The 23,375-nt window shown below is 39.7% G+C and overlaps 2 protein-coding genes across 6 annotated transcripts in view; one reads left to right on the forward strand and one right to left on the reverse strand.

Annotated features, from left to right (window-relative positions):
* GFM2 (G elongation factor mitochondrial 2) overlaps positions 1-4,036 on the forward strand; it is a 21,651-nt gene extending 17,615 nt beyond the window's left edge. For 3 of the 4 annotated variants that reach the window (XM_009279917.1, XM_019472245.1, XM_009279918.1), the window contains 5 exons: positions 500-638; positions 787-972; positions 2,417-2,532; positions 2,785-2,970; positions 3,441-4,036. In XM_009279917.1, coding sequence (XP_009278192.1) covers positions 500-638; positions 787-972; positions 2,417-2,532; positions 2,785-2,970; positions 3,441-3,569 — 756 coding nt within the window. In that variant the 3' untranslated portion in view covers positions 3,570-4,036. The remainder of the gene's footprint in view (positions 1-499; positions 639-786; positions 973-2,416; positions 2,533-2,784; positions 2,971-3,440) is intronic. The other variant, XM_009279920.1, reaches the window with a different exon arrangement.
* A 526-nt stretch (positions 4,037-4,562) lies between these two features.
* On the reverse strand, positions 4,563-23,323 carry HEXB (hexosaminidase subunit beta). 2 transcript variants are annotated; one of them, XM_019472246.1, is made up of 14 exons: positions 23,182-23,323; positions 20,291-20,356; positions 19,447-19,493; positions 19,119-19,229; positions 16,572-16,673; positions 14,323-14,452; positions 12,241-12,421; positions 11,096-11,182; positions 10,422-10,494; positions 9,705-9,791; positions 8,886-8,973; positions 7,982-8,072; positions 7,664-7,768; positions 4,563-4,747 (listed from the first exon to the last, which is right to left on the reverse strand). In XM_019472246.1, exons 1-14 carry the CDS (start codon positions 23,321-23,323, stop codon positions 4,684-4,686), a joined length of 1,374 nt encoding a protein of 457 aa, XP_019327791.1. In that variant the 3' UTR covers positions 4,563-4,683. The 2 variants fall into 2 exon arrangements, with proteins under 2 accessions (XP_019327791.1, XP_019327792.1); XM_019472247.1 differs by lacking the exons at positions 4,563-4,747; positions 7,664-7,768 and having other exon boundaries at positions 7,988-8,982; positions 9,714-9,791.
* Between the last annotated feature and the right edge of the window lie 52 nt (positions 23,324-23,375).

The raw sequence follows: 23,375 nt of genomic DNA on the forward strand, positions 1-23,375 counted from the left end.
GAGGGAACTGGGGTTGTTTAGCCTGGAGAAAAGGAGGCTGAGGGGGAGACCCTATCGCTCTCTACAACTACCTGAAAGGAGGTTGTAGCGAGGTGGGTGTCGGTCTCTTCTCCCAAGCAACAAGCGATAGGACAAGAGGAAATGGCCTCAAGTTGCACCAGGGGAGATTTAGATTGGATATTAGGAAAAATTTCTTCACCAAAAGGGTTGTCAAGCTTTGGAACAGGCTGCCCAAGGAGGTGGTTGAGTCACCATCCCTGGAGGTATTGAAAAGACGTGTAGATGTGGCGATTAGGGACATGGTTTAGTGGTGGACTTGGCAGTGCTAGGTTTACGGTTGGACTGGATGATCTTAAAGGTCTTTTCCAATGATTCTATGATTCTGTGAAATATATCTAAGAGACTATTAAGAGCATGCAAGTCCTTGCTTAAACAGTTTGTATTAAAACCCGAGTTTTGCATATTTTTTCCTCTTCTCTCTTAATTCTCTTCTTACTAGACTATTCTTTGTGGTATGGGAGAACTACACATAGAGATCATTCATGACCGAATCAAACGTGAATATGGAATTGAGACTTATTTGGGACCTCTTCAAATAGCATACAGAGAAACCATCCTGAATGCTGCCCAAACTATAGGTAAAATGAGTGAATGGAAGGAACATCTTGTTTCTGGTTTTGTAGCTTGATTTACTTTAAATGACCTTATGAGTAACTTTCAGATGAATTTTATGTATTAGGTTTTTTCCCCAAGTGGGTGGTTTGCCTTTTTTTTTTTTTCCTGCAGATACGTTGGACAAAACAGTAGGAGATAAACGACACTTTGTAACTGCAGAGTTAGAGGTGAGGCCCAGGTTAGGGGAGAGAGCAACAACAAAACCTGTCATCGCGTACGCTGCGAGTGTCATTGAAGTGCTACCCAAAGAACTCCAAGGAGCTATAGAAAATGGAATCATGAATTCATGCATTCAAGGTAAAGGAAGTGCTATGACAGCTATACTGGTTTAACGTTTTTGTAAGAAGCAATTTAGTATGTTTCTAGGAGGAAAAACTCCTTGGCAGCTTGACAACTAAAAGATAGTAGATATTAACATTAGATTGAAAGGAAAATACTGAAATTTCCTTAACTACCAAAATTGCCAAACACTCCTTTCCCTATGCCAGGAATGGAAGTCAGCATGCCTTTGGTTTTAAGGTTGATTTCTTCTCAGTCACTCAACAGTGAGCTTGGGGTTCTTTATCTAAGAGATAAGGCATTTACCTGATGAGATTATGTAAACCACAGTGATGTGACAGAAGTGGTTTTGGAGGCCAACATGTACATACCACACTTCTATTAGCGTTACTGGTGGGTTTTTTTGATTTTCAAATATGTTAAATCCATGAAAGGATACAGTAAAAAGCCTTATCTAATTGCAAAGTATAGGCTTTCTAAAGGACTAAAAGCGTCCTTTACGTTTGGTTAAAAATAGGAATTATTTAGTAACTTGTGGCCAAAGAACTCTCCCTTACAGTAAAATTAATAGGCAGTGGACTGATAAATGAGAATTACTCTAGAAGCAGCAGCATGAGGTGTTTTTTCCATGTTGCTTCGTTGAGTTGGAAAGCATCTCTCATCTCCGGCTGTGGAATGAGTCTTGATTGAGTGCTTTCTTCATGCTCCTTGAAGACACTTCAAAACTGTGCTGTCTCCAGCCTAAAATTCATGCCATTAAGCGCTTTAAAAAAAATAAATAAATTAAAAAAAAAAATAGATCTGGCCATGTTCTCTGTAAGAAAAAAGCTGTGTGTTTTTCCTCAAGATGTGGTTCAGGCCTCCCATCCAGTCTAATACAGTTTTTGGTCTGGTTGAGAGTCCTGGGTTGGAGGGAGATAACCTACCCAGGACACTAGATGTGGTTCATCCCTCATGGAATTGAGTGAACCCTGCAGTTTTGGTAGTGGGTTAGTATCAGGCTTTGCTGTGATCACATTGTGTTGAAAAGGAAAATACAGAAGATATTCTGGCTTCTGGTTAAACAAAAGGTTTCACTACTTTTTCAAATGAGGTCTTGTTTCAATAGACAAGTTTTAGACATTATAATGTATTAAAAAAAACCCTTCATTTTTGGGAATGATTGTATGGATGAGCATACTTGGGAACTTCTGGTTCTGAAAATTGTATGTGCTTTTGGTAAAGAGAGTAAGAAAGTATGAGTCTGCATTCCTTTGGCTCTTTGGCAAAGCTAGGTAATGACAAAATCACAAAATGAGGAACAAGACCAGTAGTCATGCCCTTGGGGGGAGGAAGGGGAAGGAGAGGGGAAGAGGGGAAAGAGGAAAGTGAGAAGCTCCAAATTAATCCTGAAACTTTTTTGCGTGTGTCTTAATATTCTGAAAAACAAATGTGCTTTTTTCGCTTTATTTTTTTTTCCTAGGACCTTTACTTGGATTCCCAGTTCAGGATATAGATGTGACAGTGCAATCACTGACAGTGCATCCTGACACCTCCCACACGATGGTATCAGCCTGTGTCTCCCGTTGCATGCAAAAGGTACAGTGAAACTGTAGCTGCTGTAGAACACAGTAGCATGATATACTACTGGGAAAATATATGTGTATCAATACCTGGTAACCGTTCTTCTCTGACAATGTAATGCCCTCCCTGGGGACTTTATAGCTTTTGGAAGTAGAGAATTTGAGAGGCAGTGTTAGCTTGAGTTATGCAAGTACTTATTATGTCAATTTTCTTAAAAAAAAAAAAAAAAAAAAAAAAAAGTCAACATAACTCTCCTTGCCTCCCAAGCAGGCTTTGAAAAAAGCTGGTATACAAATACTGGAGCCCCTGATGAACCTAGAAATCACAGTAAGTGAAGATCATCTCAGTGCAGCACTCGCTGACCTTGCACAGCGGAGAGGTAGTGTTCAGGAAATCCAGACTCGTCAAGATAACAGAGTTGTGATTGCTGTTGTTCCACTAGCAGAAACGATGGTATGCGATTATCTTATTAATGGTAAAATGCAAATTTGATCTTTTTTTATATGCTTAAAAATAATTAGGCTTCTGTTCACTTTTCCTGTTGTTATGGATGAATAAGTTTGGAATGGATGTCTTTTATTGTATTTTAATTATTGATGGTCTGAAGCAAGTGCCCACAAATCTAGTAGTGTTTTTGTGCCTGATTCAGACTTGTTAAACCAGCATGTTTTCAACTGTAAGTCAGAGTAGTAGTAAATACTACTAAAACAGGTTTTACAGAGAATGGTTTTTCTGACAGTGTATTATTAGGTTGACTCATGCATGTATTGCACTTTTAATACAGTAATATTAAAAAATTAACTTGCTGGTATGTTGCAGCATACTTCTGACTCTCTCTCTCTCTCTCTCACCTAAGCAGCTTTCTGTGCTAACTTATCTTCCCTTTATCCTAAATTGAGTGACGTGTTCTCCATTTTGTCCAGGGCTACTCAACAGTTTTGCGTTCTCTAACATCAGGCTCAGCAACCTTCACTCTGGAGCTTGCCAGTTACCAAGCCCTGAACAGTCAAGAGCAAAGTGCACTTCTTCAGAGGAGGATGGGGTTGGTGTGATCGCTTTACTCCGTAGAACAATAAAGAGATTTTCTATCCTCCCTGTTAAATATTCTCAGGAGCCTATTTATGTAGACCGGTATGTTCTTCTGGGACCAAATGGTTGTGGAAAGTGATGAATTAGCAGGTGTATGAGCAGACTGTGCTTTTAACTGTCCAAGGGAAGGTTTAAGAGGCTGCATTCTTCTGGCACAGCCTTGTAATTGCAAAGCAGCTGAACCAGAGATGCAACTACAATTTGCTGCTTTGCAGATTCTTAATCTTACAGCTATCTGCAATGAGAAGTGATGCAAATCCTCTTTGTAGAAATGAGCACTAAGTGCACCTTAATGTGCCATTAGGACTGTTTCTTACTTTAGTAAGTAAAGTCTGTGAAGCTTACATCTATAAATGAAATAACTTTACAGTTTTGGCAGTCTGTAGCTTGATTTGTTTTCAGCTGAATAAAAGAATATGGTTAATAAGCATTTAAAACTGTACAACTGTAAGTATTACTTCCTATATTGTTAGAAACCAGTTTGAACCAGAGTTCAGGACTAAGTGTAACTTCTACCTGAGTTTGCTTTAGCAAGTAAGTGGAATGGATGCTTCTGCAAATTGAGTAAGATCTGTGCAAAAAATACAGGAAAGGCAGAGTTATCCCAGGACCGTGACTCCTACCTACCACAATGGAGTATGTTGAGGGAGGATTTTTTTTTTACCTTTAGGAATGAGTGATTTAGGCTGTAATGGTTCTGATTTGCTATGTGTTACAAGTCAGTTCTGATTTGCAATTATCTGGTTACATAGAAGAGTGGCAAATAATAAGATACTTTGAAATAAAAAGATAGTTTGCTTTTTATTTAAATAGTATCTTAGCTTTATTTTCCCTCAACTTTAGAATGCAAGGGAACTGGAATTGGTAACTCTATGGTATCAAGTTTCGGGATTTCACAGGGAAGAACCCAGATTCCTAATGAAAGTTAAAAACCATCATTTTTACTCCAACAAGAATGTCAAATAACTTTATTTTAAAAGTGAAAAATGTAAGTCTTGGTTCAAATATCAAACTGCATGTACATATACTCATACCCCTGAGGCACTTCAGGTTGTTGACTAGAAGTCTTTGTAGCAGTTACTGCTCTCTTGCTTCATGGGTGCAGTATCCAACAAACACAGGTTCGGCTGCTATGCCACGGCTGTTAAAATAAAGTGGAATGTGTATGATTAGAATCAAACAACTGGCTGGTTGTGTGGACAGGAAGAGAGATACTGGCACTCTATTTTAATCTTTGTGTAAACAAAACTACCTCCAAGAAATAACAGATGGCCTATTTAGGAAGTGAAAAAGGGCCCTATTCTACCGTTGATTGACACAGAGAACTGTACTTAACTGAAGTACAATCAGATGTACTAGGGTATTGGAAAACAGGTTGAAAAGCTTAAATTCAGGGGCTAGTTGTCTCAGTGCTCTGCAAAATCTATTGCTTTTATTGAAGAGAAGTCATAAGAATGTGAAAATATGAATCAGTTGACATTTGCACACTCCCCTGGCTCCCAACCCCAATGTTTCCTTCATATGCAGCTTTAACTGTGTCATTTTCATTCATTTTTTTGGGGAGCCAGTTTTAGTAAACAGGATTTCTTCCAGCTACAGTATCATAAATTATTCTGTTCTCATGTGGCTTTAAAAACAAACAAAAAGCCCCCTGTAGCTTATGATGGTGCAGTAAGATAGTATAAAAAGATGTTTCAGAGCTGAAGTAGTTGTAGTCAAAATTCTGCTTCTTGGATATCTAAGAGCTAGATTGTACTGCTACAATGATTTGTATGATAATATACACTGGTGTTTAAATTGCACTTAAGAGCTGCAATGGAAGAAACTGAAAAATGAAATAGGTCAGCTGAACTATTGCTTGCCTCTCAAGCCAGACCTACTCTTAGAAAAAGACAGGGTTGTTGTCTAGGTCTCTGGAATATATGGCCACCTTTTTGTTTCCCCTCTCCCATCATCATTTCGCTGCAATTTGGGCTGCTGTATGTTACAGGAAGCTGAGTTTAGATCTGAACAGCAGCTACTGCTTTCATGGTACTGTTTCAGCAGCAGTGGCCTTGGCCTTAGAGAGGCAGAGCTACTGTCCTTCCAGTGACTGTGATCTAGCTGTTAAAGTTCTACCTACCCATCCCCTCACTCCCTGGTACTCGGCTGCTGAGCAAGACGGAGCTGTTCGTTCTACTTAGAAATGCTCCTTGGCCTGCTACAACTGCCGTGGTCTGTATATACCATGTATAAAATGTTAGTAGGGACAGAGTCCTTTGCCCACGCTCTAAGACTTTACAACAGCCTGACTGATTACATCAGCTCTATGACTTTGCACACTGCTAAGGAAGCCCTGTATACGTGAAAGGCAACAGAACTGCAGCTCCAAGGAATGCTCATTTCATCAGTGGAAAGGAAGTGGTTTCTCTAGTGGGTTTTTGGTTCAAAGTCTATATAAAAGGAACCCTTTTCAGGAGGACATGTCCTTTTATTAAGGTAGTCTGCTTATAACAGGAATTGTTCACTGTAAGTTTATATGCCAGCAAAGCAGTGTTAGCACCAGAAAGTAGTTTAAGGAAAAAGTGTGCAACAAGTACAGGGAGTAGTCCTTAGTCTGCCCCTGCATTCTGCATCTCTCATGCTAGCACTGCCAGAGCAGCTGCAGTCATCTGGATCAGCTCCCTGTATAGCAATACAAGTGCCAGCATTAAGGAAGAAGATGGAGATGCAGCAATAGTTAACCAGGTCCAGGAATAGCATGGCTTAGTTCACAGTAAAATCCTAATCCTAGAGGTACAGGCACTGTATACTTCACTGTTCAGTTCTATCAGTGTCTTCTCTGAACCCCATCAAGAGATGCACAGTCCTGTAAAGTGACAGGACACACATTTTTAAAGCCCTTTAATCTTGTTTTTAACATGTATTTGTTAACTCTCTCTTAATGTATCTATTTTTCTCATGACTGAGGGAGATAACACAATTTACATATAGCTATTCTCCTATAGTATTATTTTAAGCCAGCTTGAAATAAACCCAAGTGAAAAGTTATGAGTCTTTCAGTCACTCTTAACTTGATTAAAGAGCTAGTTTATAGTGTAAGCTAAAAGTCAGCGATTCCAACAGATAATCAAGCTAAGACATGTACAGAGTCCTTAAGTGCTGACTGTAAGTGCCATTGTATCTTGTTCTCTAAAAAGCTGATTTGTATCATCTACTGTATTTGAAATACTTCTTCACGCTGTTGGGATTTTCAATGACGTGTCATAAACTTTGAGAAATTAAATGGCATGTTGCATTCTTGCTGCAGTCCAACTTAGTAGCAGCATTTGGGAAAAGCTAAAAGGCTCTCTGACTGTATACTTTTAAAAGTGGAGTCAAACTTGGACTTAAGACCTAGAAATCACTCATTTCTACAACTGCAAATATACAAAGACAGCACTCGCAATAATTAACCAGTAATTTGTCTAGGTTCTTTTTAGGAAAGAACTGCAAAGAAGAATATGTTATGAACTGACTTTGTTTACAGTAGTCATAAATGAATTAAAATTTCAGGGACTCCTTATCCACCCCTTTCAGTCCCTACACTAAGGCAATACCTGAAAGAATAGCTTGCTCAAGCTCACCTCTCATGCAAACAGCTCCATTTGATTGCCTGCTGCAGGTCTTTAATTATTATTTATAATAAATAATTAACAACTTTTTTTAAAAGTCTACTTTTTCTCCTCTCTGTGTACTCCTCCCACATACCCTTTAATATCCTTTTTGTCTGAAACAAGTCAGTCACAGTGTCTGTTTTTCCTTTAGAGGAAAGAGACATAGATGAGTTCTAGTCTTTCACTGAAGAAACTTAATGAGTTCTGAAAATGTTAGTTGCAAAACTGTCTAGAACTCCTGTCTTAGTGTATCTGTTGTTCCTCTTCTGTGGATACAGAAACACTGGGGATGACATTTACATAGTCAGATTAGACTGCTAGCTCCCCTCCCTTCATTTCCGGGCCAGCAGTTTAGGCCTGTACTTGAAATCCATTGGTTATAAGGCATGAGAACCAAGCTTTACTGTAGCTGTTAATCGTACCGGAGCATGCGGCACCGATGATTGGTCAGTCTTTTATAGGCATCCTGCAAGCTGGTCACATTCCTGCTGCTCCAGAGTCTTTCCCCTACAGCACTTGCTCGAGGCCTATAAAGATACACTGTTTTAGAGTAGGTATGGTCTATAACCAAGAATGGGTTAAAGTTTTTAACACCAGGTCTTATATATGCAGAAGCATCAATTTTTATAGCTGTTCAGGTTCAGCACAGAGCACTGTTACCACTAATATACAGTCCTGTTGGATTAATTAATGCACCTTGTAGCTGGCTTTCTAAAATCTAACAATAAAGCCGTTCATACCATAATCTTGGTGTGAGGTTAGTTGCGTCCACAAATTCCCCCCACAGGCAGGCTTCTCCACCTATTAAAAGCTTTTTCTGTTTTTCAGATCCTGAATTCAAAGCAGAAAGTTAGAATTTCTATTTGCCCAGAAGATGGGCATATATCAACAATTTCATTTTCCAACATTGAGACAGGATTGATGTTCAGCTGTTTATCATATAAAATATCTATCCTGAGCACTAACTTGGTAGTCTTGTTACTGAATGCGAGAACCACCAAGCCATTTGCCCAGAGAACCCATTTCCCTTCTCTGTCAGAAAGGATTTTATCTTTTATCCTCTGAAGACATTCCTCAAGCCTTCTGACATTTTTCAGAGATTTCAGTCCTGATTGAAACTGTTTATTTTATCATACACAGAACATTACTTGAAAAAGCTATGAAGTCAGGTGTTCTCCCTAATCAGCTCTGAGAGCTACCTTGCACAAAGTGAAAGCCCCAGGGAAAATATAAGATGTTTGTATCAGCTTTAGCCAGAGGGAGAGAACGTCTTTTTCTAGAAGAGTCTAACGCTCCAGAAGCTTGCAAACATACAAATTCAATGTCTACCAACAGGCATTTTGCACAACTCTGCCCCTAGTTCATGATGCATCTGCCCACCTAGTCCAGCATCCTTTCTCACACAAGCCCCAGTGCCAGATGCTTGAGGAAGGTAACACTTTTCCCCGTAAGAAGTGGAAAGTTGCTTTTTTTTTTTATTTGAGTTTTCCAGATCCCTAGCTGACATTAAAGTCCTTTGATTACAGCGTATCTGATCATAGTGACTGCATGACCACTCTAAAGAGCCTTATTCTTTCCATTTACACCTTACTATGAACCAAAGACTTCATGCACAGAACATGCATATAAAAAAAAGTAACAAACCAGGGAAGTTAAGCGGTTCAACGCTGTAGTATTTCTTCCAGTCTTGCCCATAACTAATGTAGTCTAAGTACCAGGGAGCTGCCAGGATAGCAGTGAACCCATCAGTGAACCCAGTAACAAATTCACTCCAGTGTGAAACTTCAGTTTCAGTCTATCAGGTTAATTTTTTTTTCTTTTTTTTGGCTATTCCTCAGTAAATGGGGGTGGGGAGAGTGAGGAGAGAAGGCAGTGGGGACAGAAATAGAAGAAGTAATCTTAAAGTGGTCCCTCCTTTTTTTTTTTACAATTTTTTGGGCTGTGGAGGCAAAAAGCTAGATTCCTTAATGTGTGATCTTTTTACAAGATCATCTTTTATTCTGCTGAATCCCCTGTCAAAACACTGTCATATTTGTTGACTTCAATAGCTTGGTTTCTTTGACATATGCGTATATGTTCTGACTGCACTGTGTGCAGATTGCATATTCATGGTGACCTTTCTCTCCCAAGCATTAAAACAAATGAGATAATCTCTGTTACTAGCACAACTTCCCAACAACTTCACCAAGAGCCAGATTGGGTCCATGAATGCTTTACATAAATATTAAAGCAAAAAAAAATTATATAACTAATAATTTGACATTCTTGTCTAACCCTATAGTCTTTGCCCTCTTAAAATAAGTAAATGCAAATGGCTCAAATTTAGCATTCATATACACATCTAGAGAAAGAAGCTTACATCTAAAACATGTAGAAAGAAGGTCTTCTGCACTTCAGCAGGAATGCAGCCCAGATTGTTGCTCATCACAGGAAATTTTACATCATCCTATTTTGCTGCCAGGAAGCAGTGAATCCAGCTCCAGTGACACTGCTCAGTTCATGAGCATAGTTGTTTTCCATCCACACTTGAACTACAGTCTCTGGTTTAAGCTAAAAGGGGGAAAAACAAAACAAAAAACCCACCCCAAAACATTAAAGACAATCCTAGGAAAAAGGATGATGGATTTCAAAACTGGGTATTTTGTTCTGAAGAAGAACATCATTCTGGAAGCTACCTTTTGTAATTCTGCCCGGCCCCCCCGCATCTAAAGCCGATTAGCTCTTTGCTGGTTTTAAACAGTTCACACTAGAGTGAAGCCTAGGTTATACTATAGACAGTTCATGCCCTAAGAGGGTTCCTACATTCACCAGTTACCTGACCAGCTCTGAAAAGCTGAGCACCTGGTGTTACCAGACCAGTTACGCACAGTTATGCAAGGAAAAAAAAAATATATGGAAACACATAGAAACTTCCCTTTACTCTGATGCTCTAGAGCATATTATATGATCTGTGCACCCTTAGAATGCACTTCAATGCTGGTGTTCCTATTCCACCTATTTTACATGTTCAATAAATGATAATTTCAAGGCAGGCCCCACACCTGGGGAGACTTGCTAAAGTCAGCAGACTTGCTTTAACTCTTAAGAGACACAACCATAACTACTTAATAGTCTACTTTGGAAGCCCCCCACAATATTGTGCTGTTATGCAAGAGTATCTTTCTTACTTTCCCATCTTACCTGCACTTTGTTATCAAACACTTCTTGCCAGACCATGTATCCTTTGTCATAGGAGGAAACAATGTTCAAAATCCTAGAATTTAGAAATAAGATGTTTGTGAACTTCAATGAGGTCAGTACAAGCACACAAATTAGCGATGTTTTCTACCCTAAGGCACATCAGGCCTTTCCCAGCACTGCATAGGGAACCAAGAAAAAAACATTTTTTTCTGGTTTTGGCCTTCAGCGCTCTGCCTCAAAGAGGATGCTCTCCCATGTACAAGGATATGCATGTGCAGTAACACAAACTGATGTTCGGAACTACCAGCAACTCATACAGGGCTCTAAATACATGTTATTTAAGAATGAGACAAATAAATGACTGCAGAAACCTTAGGACTTTTCCTCCCCACCCCATGTGCTGACATTACAGCAGACACCTCATTTAAGATACCCAATACATTCAGAGTGTGCGCAGAACTAGCCTACATGCCCTTGTTGTGTCCCACATTTTAAAGCTGTGAACTTTACAGTCAGTGTATTAAAATAAAAAACTGGGTAGTCCCCAGTACATGGCAATTTTTGCAAACAATATAGGCTAACCTAAATCAGCTTCAGTATCTGCACCTCAACACCACCCTCAGATAGTGGCTGTGAAAAGCTGAGCAAGAATTAAAAAAAAAAAACCAACATACTTCTGAATATAGTAAGATTCCAGTTTAGCATAGTCAATGCCAAATCCTTGCTTCTTCATGAATTCTTTCACTGCAGGGTTAGATTTCCTTAAATAATAACAACAAAACAAGTAAAAAAAAAAAAAAAGTAATTTTGTTTTAAACCAGATTTCCCAACCATTTCCACCTATGCACAGCACACTAGCTGATGCCTTGGGCACACCGTAGCCTAGAATGCACAACAGAGCAGAAGCAGCAGGCTAACATGATTTAGGTATTTTGAAACGGTTTAATCCCAATTTGAAATAAAGCCAATAGTCCTACTTCTCTGGTAGAACTACTCAAGTCCCTGTTCTGAAGCAGTCTCTGGCAGGCTGCCTTGAGCTCCTAAGAGTTCTGGGGTTCCTGGCTTCTCTGCGACTTTGTGGGAAGGTCTAGAAACTGAGCAGCCATAGTACCAGGGGTTCTGCATGAGTGACATCAAGAATTTGGGAAATACCCCAAAAGCAAACAACACTTTTGAGATAAAGCGTTTGTCAGAAAATGTCTTTCTTTTTAAAAATTAAAGCAAGTCCTGAGTGTTCAGATTTGACATTTCAAGAGCACACACAAATACTAACTAGATCAATTTGAATACTCATCCAACTAGATCTGCTCCAAATTCTGTATTACTAGTTACCCCAGCAGAGAGACTCCAAAATATTAAAAATCCACAATCAATTGAAAAACTTTATTAACACGCGCCATACTTTTAATACAAGCACACAAGAGTCAGTACTGTAATACTTAATGTTAGCAGATTTTCTGGAAGGCAGAACTCCATGGAAAGAACTGCTCTTCCTTTAACACAAAGCATTTAAGTGTTAATTATCTTATATAGTACTTTTCTACCATACCAGTTCTCCTTCCTGCCAGGTTAATTTTCATAAAGAAATCCTTTAGAGTACCTGAACATTTGTGAAACTACTAGTCAAAGCAAAATCTGCACAACATCACTTGCTTGTTGAGGATCACAAATGCTCTGCCTGTAAATAGTTAACAGAAGTAAGAGTGGAGATCTTTGGATTAAGCAGTGGAAACTGTCTCACACAACTGAGTTCCATAATTGATGGATTTAAGCAAGTTTAAGAGGCACTAGATATTTATTCTTTGAAGTGTCACCGTACCAACAATCGAAGTTCACTTCATCTCCTCCCAAATGAATGTACGCATCTGGAAATACACTGCTGATCTCTTTGAAGAATTTAGTCATGAAGTTATAAGTTGTATTCAAAATGGGATTTACAGGTCCAAAGGACCCAGTTGGCTGTTCTCCACTGTAACAAGGGGTGAGAAGACCTTTTTGACCTAATAGAAACAATTAATAGAGGATATTCAGTTCCATGTCTGTATGCTAACTTTGCTAGCAGGAAGAGGCAGTTACCCATATCAAAAAGGTTAATATTCATGACTTAAGTGCTTATCTATTCTGAGTATGATCAAATAGAGGCAGGATGAAATAAAACAACTTGCCCAACGTTGAAGAACCCTCTAACTGGAAATCAGGACTCTGACTTTTAGATTTGTGATTTAAACACACACTAATTTATGGAACATGTCACTATACCTGGAAAACAGCTTCTAGATGACTACTTGAATAAAAAAGCTTTAACGGATTTAGGAAGGAAGCCAATTAGAAGGAAGCCAAATATAATGAGTGTGCTCCAGAGGCCTCTTTTCTCTTTTCATTACTCTGCTTTGTTAACATCTAAGTAGGTGGGAGGCACATGGATCAAGGTAGATGTCCTACCTTAGTCTGCTAGGAATTTACCTCTACACGAGAAAGGAAGGCTAGACAGACATCAAAACTAAGCACTGGTTCTTGAGTCAAGATATCCGAAGCAACATGAGCCAGGATAACAAAATAGGAAAAAGTTACTATATGTAGGTTGGAGATTCCTAAGTCCAGTTTATTTGGTAAACTATGGTTGCAGCAGCAGCACCTCCCTGGCGCTGTGTTTCCTACTCTGAGCACATTTCCCCCAAACAGGGCCCTAGTGGTAGATTGATTCCACTACCCTCCTTGCATGCCTTAAGACTTCTCTCCAATATCTTGAATTTGAATGCAAACAAAGCATAGCTACCCAGGTTCATAGGCAAAGCCAGGACTGGCTCCTGTGCATCACATTAAAAAAAGCTATTATACAAGAAGCTATCAGGAACAATTGATTTTAGGCAAGGGAGCTGAACCTTGCTCTTAATATGAATGTAGACCACCTCACGTATCACCAGGCGAGTCACTGGCTTTTATTAGTGCTCCATAACAGCAAAGACCACGTGAGATGAAGGATTCAGAAAGACTGTTTAGCAAATTTAGTTTTTGCTTTGTTCTTTTCCTCCTCATTATAAATTAGTGAGAAAGAGCCTGAGGCATCTTCCAACATTATGGCCACATCCCCACAGGATGAGCACAAGACTTGCCCCATGGCTAAAGCTATGAAGCGCTAGTTTACTGTTTCCAGTTTGGCCAAAATTGTCTTATGTTAATTACAGTGAAATCGCAGCCAGTGCACCTTGAATTAAGGCATAAGGTTCCCTGGCCCCTGAGTACACGTAAACACCACCACTGTCACGCTAGAAAAATCTTTACTGTTTCCAGTTTGGCCAAAATTGTCTTATGTTAATTACAGTGAAATCGCAGCCAGTGCACCTTGAATTAAGGCATAAGGTTCCCTGGCCCCTGAGTACACGTAAACACCACCACTGTCAGGGTTCAAGCATTCTCTATTAAGAGAAGTATTGCTTTGAAACCCAGAAGATAGAGAGTGAAGAAGCATCCAATTTTGCTGTGTTTTGTACGCTGGCAGATTACCATTTTACTAATAGACAGAAACATCAACCACTTTGAAATAACCTTCCCAAAACAAAAATCTCTACTCTAGAGACAGCAACTCACTATTTCTAGCCACTGCCTTGTTACTCTAAACTCAAGACTACTGGATGGGGGGATAACAACAACATGAAGTCTAAGGCAGACAGAATATACCTGTGCCTTCGCACACACATCCAGCACAGGCAGTGTCAGCCTTCTCCGTTCACTTTAGTTCCTCTAAAATGTAAAGATCATGACCATCGCTGAGTCTGCCCCTTGCTTACTTCTTATCAAGGGCCTTTCAAAGCACTTTACAGGCTGCTTTTTAACAAGTTCATTTGCTTGCTACACCCTACTTACCACAATCTTTTAACCATTAATACTTTCTTGGACGTACCTTTTCCCCAAGACTGCGTGTGTCCTGGGGTATCAAACTCTGGGATAACTCTGATGCCTCTTAACCGCGCATACTCAATCACCAGACGGACGTCAGTAGGAGTATAGATGTGGTTATAGGAGTATGCTCCCTGTAAAGTATTCACATTTAGAGACAGTTTACAAAATGTTCTACCAGCACCTCACAAAATTTGGGTTAAAGTGTTATAATTTAGAATGGAGAGCAGTTTTATAAGTTGGCCTTTCCTGGTTTATCACATGTGCAACTGTACTGACAGAACTTTTCGGCTGACTAGTGGGGACTGGGTGGGGGAACCCAAAGCAACCCCACAAAAATTAACCCCTTTTGCCACAACAAGACAAATCTCCTGAGGAGACCGACCTTTCCTCCTTAGCTCACAGTTACTGAAGAAAACAGAAAAGCTAGTTTCTATTCCGTCAGGTTTTGAAAGATACATTTTTCAATTCTTCTGTACAGAGGCAAGTTAGTTTTCCCCTCCACCTCTGCATCATTAGTTCTGAAACACAGGGACTTTGTTACATGACATGCAAGACTAATGGAAAAATTCTGCCAAGTCAGAAAGAATGGCATCTTCTTCCAACACCTCTTCTTGTCAGTTTTGATACAGTGCCCAATTTAGCATCAGGGCATGTTTGTTTTGTGATGCTGAATTTGAGCGTTATTCCACTCCCACACAGCCAACAAATGTGACAAATGACCCAGACTGCTACAGTTTGGTGAAACAGATGGTTGCCAAAGAGCCAAACTACGTAAGAAAAGCATCATGACTCCTCATGATTAATAGCACCTTAAGCTTCTATTTGTCTGGAAATGGTTTCCACAGCTGAGTTACTCAGAAGAGACAATGGTAAACAAGAAGCCTTTCAAAAAGGCAGCTATTGAGGCAAAGGCCATCTCCCTCTCTCCAGCTGTCAGTGGGGAATAGGACAGAACTCCACAGCCATTACTAGGAAAAACAATCTGACTGCACCATCCAACATCTGCAATTTTTGAATTATAAAATTCTTCACGGTATCTACTCAAGCACTGCCTATGACATAATTTTAATGAGGGTCAGATTCTAGCAAGCATTTTGTCCTGGTTTCAGCTGTGATGATAGAGTTAATTTTCTTCCCAGTAGCTGGTATAGTGCTGTGGTTTGGATTTAGTACAAGAACAATGTTGATAACACACTGATGTTTTAGTTGTTGCTAAGTAGTGCTTACACTAGTCAAGGACTCTTCAGCTTCTCATGCCCTGCCAGCGAGAAGCTGGGAGGGGGCACAGCCAGGACAGCTGACCCCAACTGGCCAAAGGGCTGTTCCATACCACGTGACATCGTGCTCGGTATATAAACTGGGGGGAGTTGGCCGGGGGGCGCTTGTTTTGTATATTCTTTTATCATTATTATTTTCCCTTCCTTTTCTGTCCTATTAAACTGTCTTTATCTCAACCCACAAATTTTAGTCTCTTTTCCCAATTCTCTCCCCCATCCCACTGTGGGGGTGGGGGGGAGTTAGCAAACGGTTATGTGGTGTTCAGCTGCCTGCTGGGTTAAACCACAACACATTTTAAAACAGAATCACAAATCTTATGCTTAGGCTCAGTCTACTTAATTATTCATGCTTGATTTGGCTACTACTGTACCGTGACTGAGCAAGAACCTCCTGATGACTTTCATTAATTAGCAAAATCTGCTGTGAATCAGGAAATAAAGAGATACATTGCACTGTATTTGTTTTAGAAAACAACCTCTCACATGTGGAACTCTTATAGACATGTTGTGTTTTGTAAAGTTAACTAGATCTCAGAAAGGGCAAAAGTACTACTGCAGTGGTTCCAAACCTAGAGCTGACAGGAAACTCTTACGTTTGTTTTAGTGGCAGAAAGTCTACCAGTTAAAACAAACAAACCAACAGAAATCCAAGCAGTGTTCACCACAACAGGTTATTTGCACACCATTACTGCTCGAAGGCCTGCAAACGCTGAGGATCACTGTCACCAGCAAATTTGCACAGAAGAGTTAGGAAGATCATTTACCATGCATCCACCAAGGAAGACTTGAACATGGTCTACACAGACACTCAGGTAGGATTCTAAATATGGACTTGCTGGTTACTGGTCCTCTGGTACTGTTTCACAATCAGCCAAGGCAGAGATATTCAACCATTGGTAGCTCTGCATTTTATTTTGACGAAGAATGTGCCAGATTTCTGCCCTCCCACCCTGCTCCAATGATGTTTACTCACCTTGTCACTTAACTCAGGGAAATAAATACTCTGGTAAGGGAATGACTGATCATCTACTATATGCCAGTGGAGAACATTGAACTTGTTAAAAGCCATGGCATCCTGTAACAAATAATGCAATACACTTTAGTTAAGCACTTCACTCTCACAGAAAACCTATGCAAAAGAGGTGGTCTTGTCCCAGTACATCCTGCATGCTTAAAGCAACAACTTAAAAAAAAAACCCACCCAAAAAACAAAACACCAAAGAAAAAGCATACCATGTTTTACCAAATCCTAGAAGCATACACCAAAACGCACCAGCCTGTTTATACTATAGCTCCGTTCCTCTGCCATCTATTTGCACCACTCCTATCGACAAGCTCTTGATCTGATCATGCTACACTGGCTGGTAGAAGGGGAACTGCTATAAATGGTTATGAATTTCTTCCACTTCAGAACATATCTGGGTAATTCTCTATGCACCATCAGCTATTTCAGCTTACAGAGAAGCTTATACTTTGCCACCTAAATACTTTGGACTCAAAAACTGAACAGCATGAGTGAGTTTCCTACTATTTAGTATATCCCTTGCTAGTGACTTCTGCAGAATCCATTTCAAATGCATGTGAAATAAACCATGCATCTTCCCCGCAGAAGATAGTGTTCCCCTTATGTTTTCAGTCATTACAGTGTCAGTACTTCCCTTTTTTGAATTTGAAGATCAAGATAAGTGTTAACACACTTATTTTAGAATTATGACTCCAGATGGACAGTTACGCACATACCCCGAGTTATGCAAGTTTTTTAGTCACTAGAAGTGTTGTGTGCTGTGAGCAGACAGAGTAAGTGTTCTCTACATTGTTTGGGACTGAGTAATTGCAACAAAATTGCTTCCAATCCCTTGCCACAATACAATTATTTCCACCCCTCCCCCTTTCTTTTTTCATCAAGCTTTAGTGGTGTGTTTAAAGAAGTGCCAAAATCTCTTCAGGAAGTCCCACCAAATCCAAAGGAAGATTTATACCTTGTCCATTCCCCCAAGTTATCTCATGTGCTTTATTAGGCAGCAAAGTTTTAATTACTGCATGTCTTCATGCATTTCTATCAAATACCATCTTTCCACATAGAATTTTCTATCTCCTGACATTCACCTCAGCCACTCCTTCCTCAAGGACAATGCCCTTCCTGGAAATACAGTACAGCAGTTGAACACAGACAAGAAATGTACTTGACCTGCTGCCTTAAGCATCTAATTACCACATGTCAGTGAAGGGATTACTGCTGCTTTTTATTAGGTTAGCCTGGATTCAAGAAGGCAGAGAGGTGGGAAGAAAAGCACGCTTGTTCTTAAACCAGCAAAATGTCCTAAAATGTAGCTCTGGGAAAGTATTAGAGCCACAGACATAATTTAAGGAAAGAAAACAGAATAGCAACAGTTACAGAAACACAAAAATGATTAGAAATGCAAGTCTCAGGAGTCAAGTTAGTCTTTGGACATTGTTGTCTCTTAGAAAAGACAACAAATATTGACATAAGTAACTACTTGAGACTTTGAAGCACCCTCAGTTGTAAATGAAACACCACACAAACACTACTTGCTGAACAGGGACTGATCTTAAAAGGTAAATACAAGTGGTAAATACCCATGGAGGGGCAAGTTCTGAGCACAGTTCAAGGATGACCTCAGAAATGAAGACTGGTTTTACCTGCACAGTCTTCCTGCCCATCTTAAGCCTGCTCTGCAAAGTTCTGCAACATGGAAGGGAAATTTCTAACACTATTTCATCTTGGAAAAGCAAGACAGAGACAAGACAGGAAACTGCATGCTCCTGCACTCAAAGGCTTCTCCATTTAAACCCACCAAATAAGCCCTGCTACAAGGATCTCAACAGCAGAAAAGGGGAGTACGAAACAGAAAAACCCACAGCTTTGGCTGCTATGATTACACAAATTCACCACTTTCCCATCAAGGTGGGAGTATACAATTCCTAGTGTGCTTACTTAAGCTTTTTGGAGAAAGTTGTTTGGTTTGTTTATGTGGTTCTTCTTTTTGAAGAGATGCGGCGAAAAAAATCAGTAGCTTCCAATGAACATTTACAATTTCCCCCGTTGCTCTGTACTACTTAATTACTGGCTTGCTCTTAGCAGCCTAAGAAAGGACTACTAAAGCCTGGTTATTGAAAAGACTGGAACTTTCCTACAACCACTGGCACTGAAGCCAGGACTTGCAAGGTCTCCCCTGTACTGCTTGGTGACAGTCAGATGTCGCAGAACATGCTTCCAAGAAATACCTGAGCTGGTTTAGGCAACAGAAAATACAGAAAACCCAAGGTACCACAAATTCCAGCCTCCTTTACAGATTCACTAATCATTGCATCTGCCCACTCAATTCCTCTCCGGTGTATGTTCTGACCGTCACTTAGCAAAGTTCACTCTGTTCTTCTAGAAGTCAGCCGGAGGAGATGGGTTCTCCTTTCATACCAGCTCCAGTTGCTACCTACTTCAGGGAGCAAAACACAACAACAAAAAGCCTTCGTTATTAATGATACAAAACTGCCCACTTACCAGGTTTGTAAGAATAGATTTCAGTGGTAAATAATGCCTTGAAGTGTCTAGTAAGATTCCTCTATGAGCAAATCTTGGGAAGTCATCAATTTCAGATTCATTGACAAGAAACTATAAGAAGGAGATTTAAAAATTAGAATTCCCATTTTATATTCATCATTTCAAACAGGAAATACTTACTTTTCAGTTTGTTAACAGCTTTCCACGATCATCTTCTGAAAAAATACTTAATGAAACTAGTAGATCTGCTGTTTCTAGAAGAGCACCTAATGAAGAACGTGGTTGTCTTGTTATCAGGACTGTGGTTTTAGTTAATAGCTATACTTACGCTTCCATAGTCATTTTCATGAACCAACTGGCTGAAGGTTTCCAAACCTGGGGGGAAAAAAAAAAAAAAAATCCAAGAAAGTGATCTGGAATACAACCCAGTCAGTACTTGTCCTTAAATTTTTAGTTAAAAACAGGACCGAAACTATTTACAGGCGTTCACATAGCTAGAAAGAATGCTTTGTAGCTGAGTTTCTTTCTCTTTAGCGCAGTTTCCTTAATTGCTCAAGCACCACAGTTAACGAAGTTCTGAAGAGAGAACCATTCAAGCTCTCCATTATACACAAGTACTGCATATTAGCACTACAGCTCAGCTGCACCATATTAATCCCTGAATAGTATGGGAGTTACTGAGAGTAAGGTAGGAATTTCTGGTGTTGTGATGCATCTGTTCCTGTCATTTCTGGAACTGGTGAGTTTCTAATTCAGCATGAAAAATCTGCTAATTTTGACTAACATTCCAGTAAGAACAGCAGACTGAAACTTCATCATTATGATCTTCTTGGTGATGTGTCCAGCATATTCAGTTATTAGAGGTAGTCAGAGAATAATCTGTTCACGCTTTAGATCAGAGAGCTTTTTAGCACCCAGGATTTGGTTGGCTTGGCTGATTTCAGGCACAGCAAAAATGCACTTATGGTGTGCCACTGGATCTGAGATGCTGAGCATCCGGACTGAGGGTCTGACCAACACACATCTGGGTATCCTTCTGGCCTCTATGCCCAAGCTTACTTCCTATGAAGGACTGAATGAGGGCAAGGCTCAGTGGTCAGCTGGTTCTTAGTCTGGCATGGAGTTTGTATAAGCCCAGAACAAATAGCTCTATAGGAAAAGTATCAGCTTACCTCTTAAAGCACCCCATACCTCATTTGCTTTCAGTACAGCCACAGGCTCAGTTACAGTTAAATGATCTAAAGAAAAGAAAAAAAAAAGTTATTCCTCAAGGAAGCATGGATTGACAGGACGATGCTAACAGGCATTTAAAAGATTCTTCAAGTGCTGACTTTGGTTTTTAAATTCTAACCAATGCTGTACATCTGCCTTTGGTTTTTAAATTCTAACCAATGCTGTTTTCAACAGTGATACCGTGCAGCTATTTTTCATTTATGTGCTCCTGAAATAATGCAAGCTACTAGTCAGAGAGTCTACAGGTGATCAGTAAGATGCTAAAACAAATACGGTGCTTAATAATGGCAATGTTAAATATTGCACATGGGCCAGAATTCCAGCCAAGTTTAACCCAACTGATTTAAAACATATCAGATGATATTTTTGCATTTAAGATATAGGTGATAAGGGTTGGGTAACTAAGCCAGACCTAACTGCAGAAGTTTACTTCTCCTTTTACCTTCCTTTTATATAGATTATGCTTACCTATTTTTTTAGGGATATAGCTTGTGAAGTAGTATTGTGAGGTGCTTACTATAAAGGTCTAATTACAAAGGAGAAAAAAAAAAAAATCAGACCCCACCATCTAATGAGCACGTGTATGGGGGCAGTGAGATGAAGTGAGGTAAGTAAAATGAAGAATGGTATCTGAAGGTATCCACAACAATCCTCCCTTAAGTTTGAGTACTGAAGTACAGTACAAAGTACTGAAAAAAAAAAAAGCTAAAATAATTTAGTTTTTCCATTTAAGGTGATTCAGTAAGTTTTAGTGAAGAAACAAGTATCCTTTAAATATGTTAATTTTTTTAAAAATCACATATATATGTATAAAAATACACTATATCTATAAATCTATATATTTATATTATTATTTAAACATCAAAGCAGTAATAAACTAACCAGAGTCACACATTTGAAGCAGCAGAGAAAAAATCAGAGGGGTAAATTGCTGTATAATGATTTATTGGATCTGCCTCAGCATGAAAGAACGGTTGATTATAAGTTATACAGTTCAAACATTTGTCTAAACTACCAGAGAAAAGCCATTCAGGGACATGAAGAAAGGACCTCAAGCTTCCTTTTTAATCTAAACACAGATTGCATATACTGTACCTCAAGTTCCATTTTAATCTAAACACAGATTGCATATACTGGAAGTTCTGGGTAAGAAACAGAAGACTACTGCAATCTCCACGGGTCTTTCTGTGGTAAATTGTGGTTCAGTCAGGGATTTACTTCCAAGACAGCAGGCTTTTTTCTGAACATACATCATACCTTAAATGAACACAGAACAGCAAGTTTTGTATGGCTATTTGGAACCTTTTACACAAGCGGGCAAGAAGCCATGAGGGAGAAGGGTAGATAACTTGTACTTTACATATCCAATACTCTTGCTGTAGGATAGTCACTGACTGATCCATACCATCTGTATTAAGAAAAGGAGCCAGACTGCTCAATCCAGCAAATGACTAACAACTGCGTATTTCAGCATTTGTTCCCTGAACAAGCTATCCCATTAAAAGTACAAAATTAAAATCTTGCTGAAGTCTGGAGAGCTCAGCTTACTACATGAGGTAAACTTCATGTTATTTGTAACAGAAATCTCCTTTCCTACAGCAGAGGGAAAAACTCTGACTGTTCTGAAGAGTGCAACCTAAAAATCACACAATCTGACAGAATTCCCTGACAGAAGAGAAGAACTAGCTTTGGTTAAAATCTGAAGTTCACAAACCAGTTCAAAGTTCAACTAGTAGCAAAGCAGTATAATAACCTGACTGTGGCAGAAAGTTTCTAAAGCATTAGCAATTTTGCTGCTATACCTCATTTGCATTGAAACGTATGATAAACTTGCACACAAAAATTGCACTACTTGGCTAAATGTACCAAAAAGTTTGAGTAAACTTAAAATCAGTACATTCTATCACAAGTCGGGTGGAATTAATCCTGCTGCGGATATATGACTTAAGATTAAAAGGATCTTTTTCTAAGGATCTGTATCCTGGATACCAAACAACTGCCTTGCCTAGTAGATTATCTCAAGACAGAACTAGATGAATTGAATATGTTGAATTCTTTGCTAACCTGCCCAGACAAAAAGCAATACTATCCTTATTTCTGTTAAGAAACTTCTCTGGTGATTAGGACTTGATTTTAGAGTACTTCTCCACTCAGACTTCAGGCATAGAACTAAAGAAGCATAGCAAAACAAATCCAATATAACCATCGTGTTTTTAAATCCTTTCTTGTATCTACTGATAGAAAGAAAGTGGATTTATAATACTGCAAGATGAATAACAGGAAGTTCAATGAACACCTTCTGGTCTTCCAGGAAAACCAGAAATATCATGTACATAAGCCAGTGTAGGTAGCTTCAATCAAATGTAGTTATTTCTAAGGACAGCAGGTGAATAAGCAAAGCCAGCCTTCACTCAACACCCTGTACTGAAAGAAAGGATGATCTCTTGACTACGCATAGATCTCAGCACACATAATTGGGTACAGCACAGCATAATACCTCTGATTCTTAATTATAGTTACTAGAAAGGATAGCAGCAGGTAAATTAGTTGAATGCTAGCTAAACTGCAGAAATCATAGGTTACACTTCTAACCAGCTTCATGATTCACTCTGGGCTGAGATTTCCCACAGCGTTAAGAGCAAGAATTATCTTCTGGTTGCCACTGTTGCGAAATGTTCTCCAGCGCCTCAGTGAGCCTATGATTCCAGTTCCTTAAAAAAAAAACCAGCTGACTTTTACATCGCACACGATTGGAAAACAAGCGGTAACGATGCTGTATAAGCCGTGGAAGGAGAGAGGAACGCGGCGACCGGCTGTGCGCGGTACTCACAGGCCTCGTTGGAAGCGAGGTGGGGGTAGCTGTGACAGCCGGGGTCCCGGGACTCGATCACCACCTGCAGCTGCGACAGCTCGGGCTCCGCTCGGGCGCCGAGCGGCCTGCGGCCCCGCCTCCGGCGGGACTGCCCGAACATGTACTCGTAGTACCTGCCGGTGAAGCACAGGCGCCGGCGTGGCCCTCAGGCA

The sequence above is a fragment of the Aptenodytes forsteri genome, unplaced genomic scaffold (assembly GCF_000699145.1).
Source record: "Aptenodytes forsteri isolate BGI_AS27 unplaced genomic scaffold, ASM69914v1 Scaffold99, whole genome shotgun sequence".
Taxonomy (NCBI): Eukaryota; Metazoa; Chordata; class Aves; order Sphenisciformes; family Spheniscidae; genus Aptenodytes; species Aptenodytes forsteri.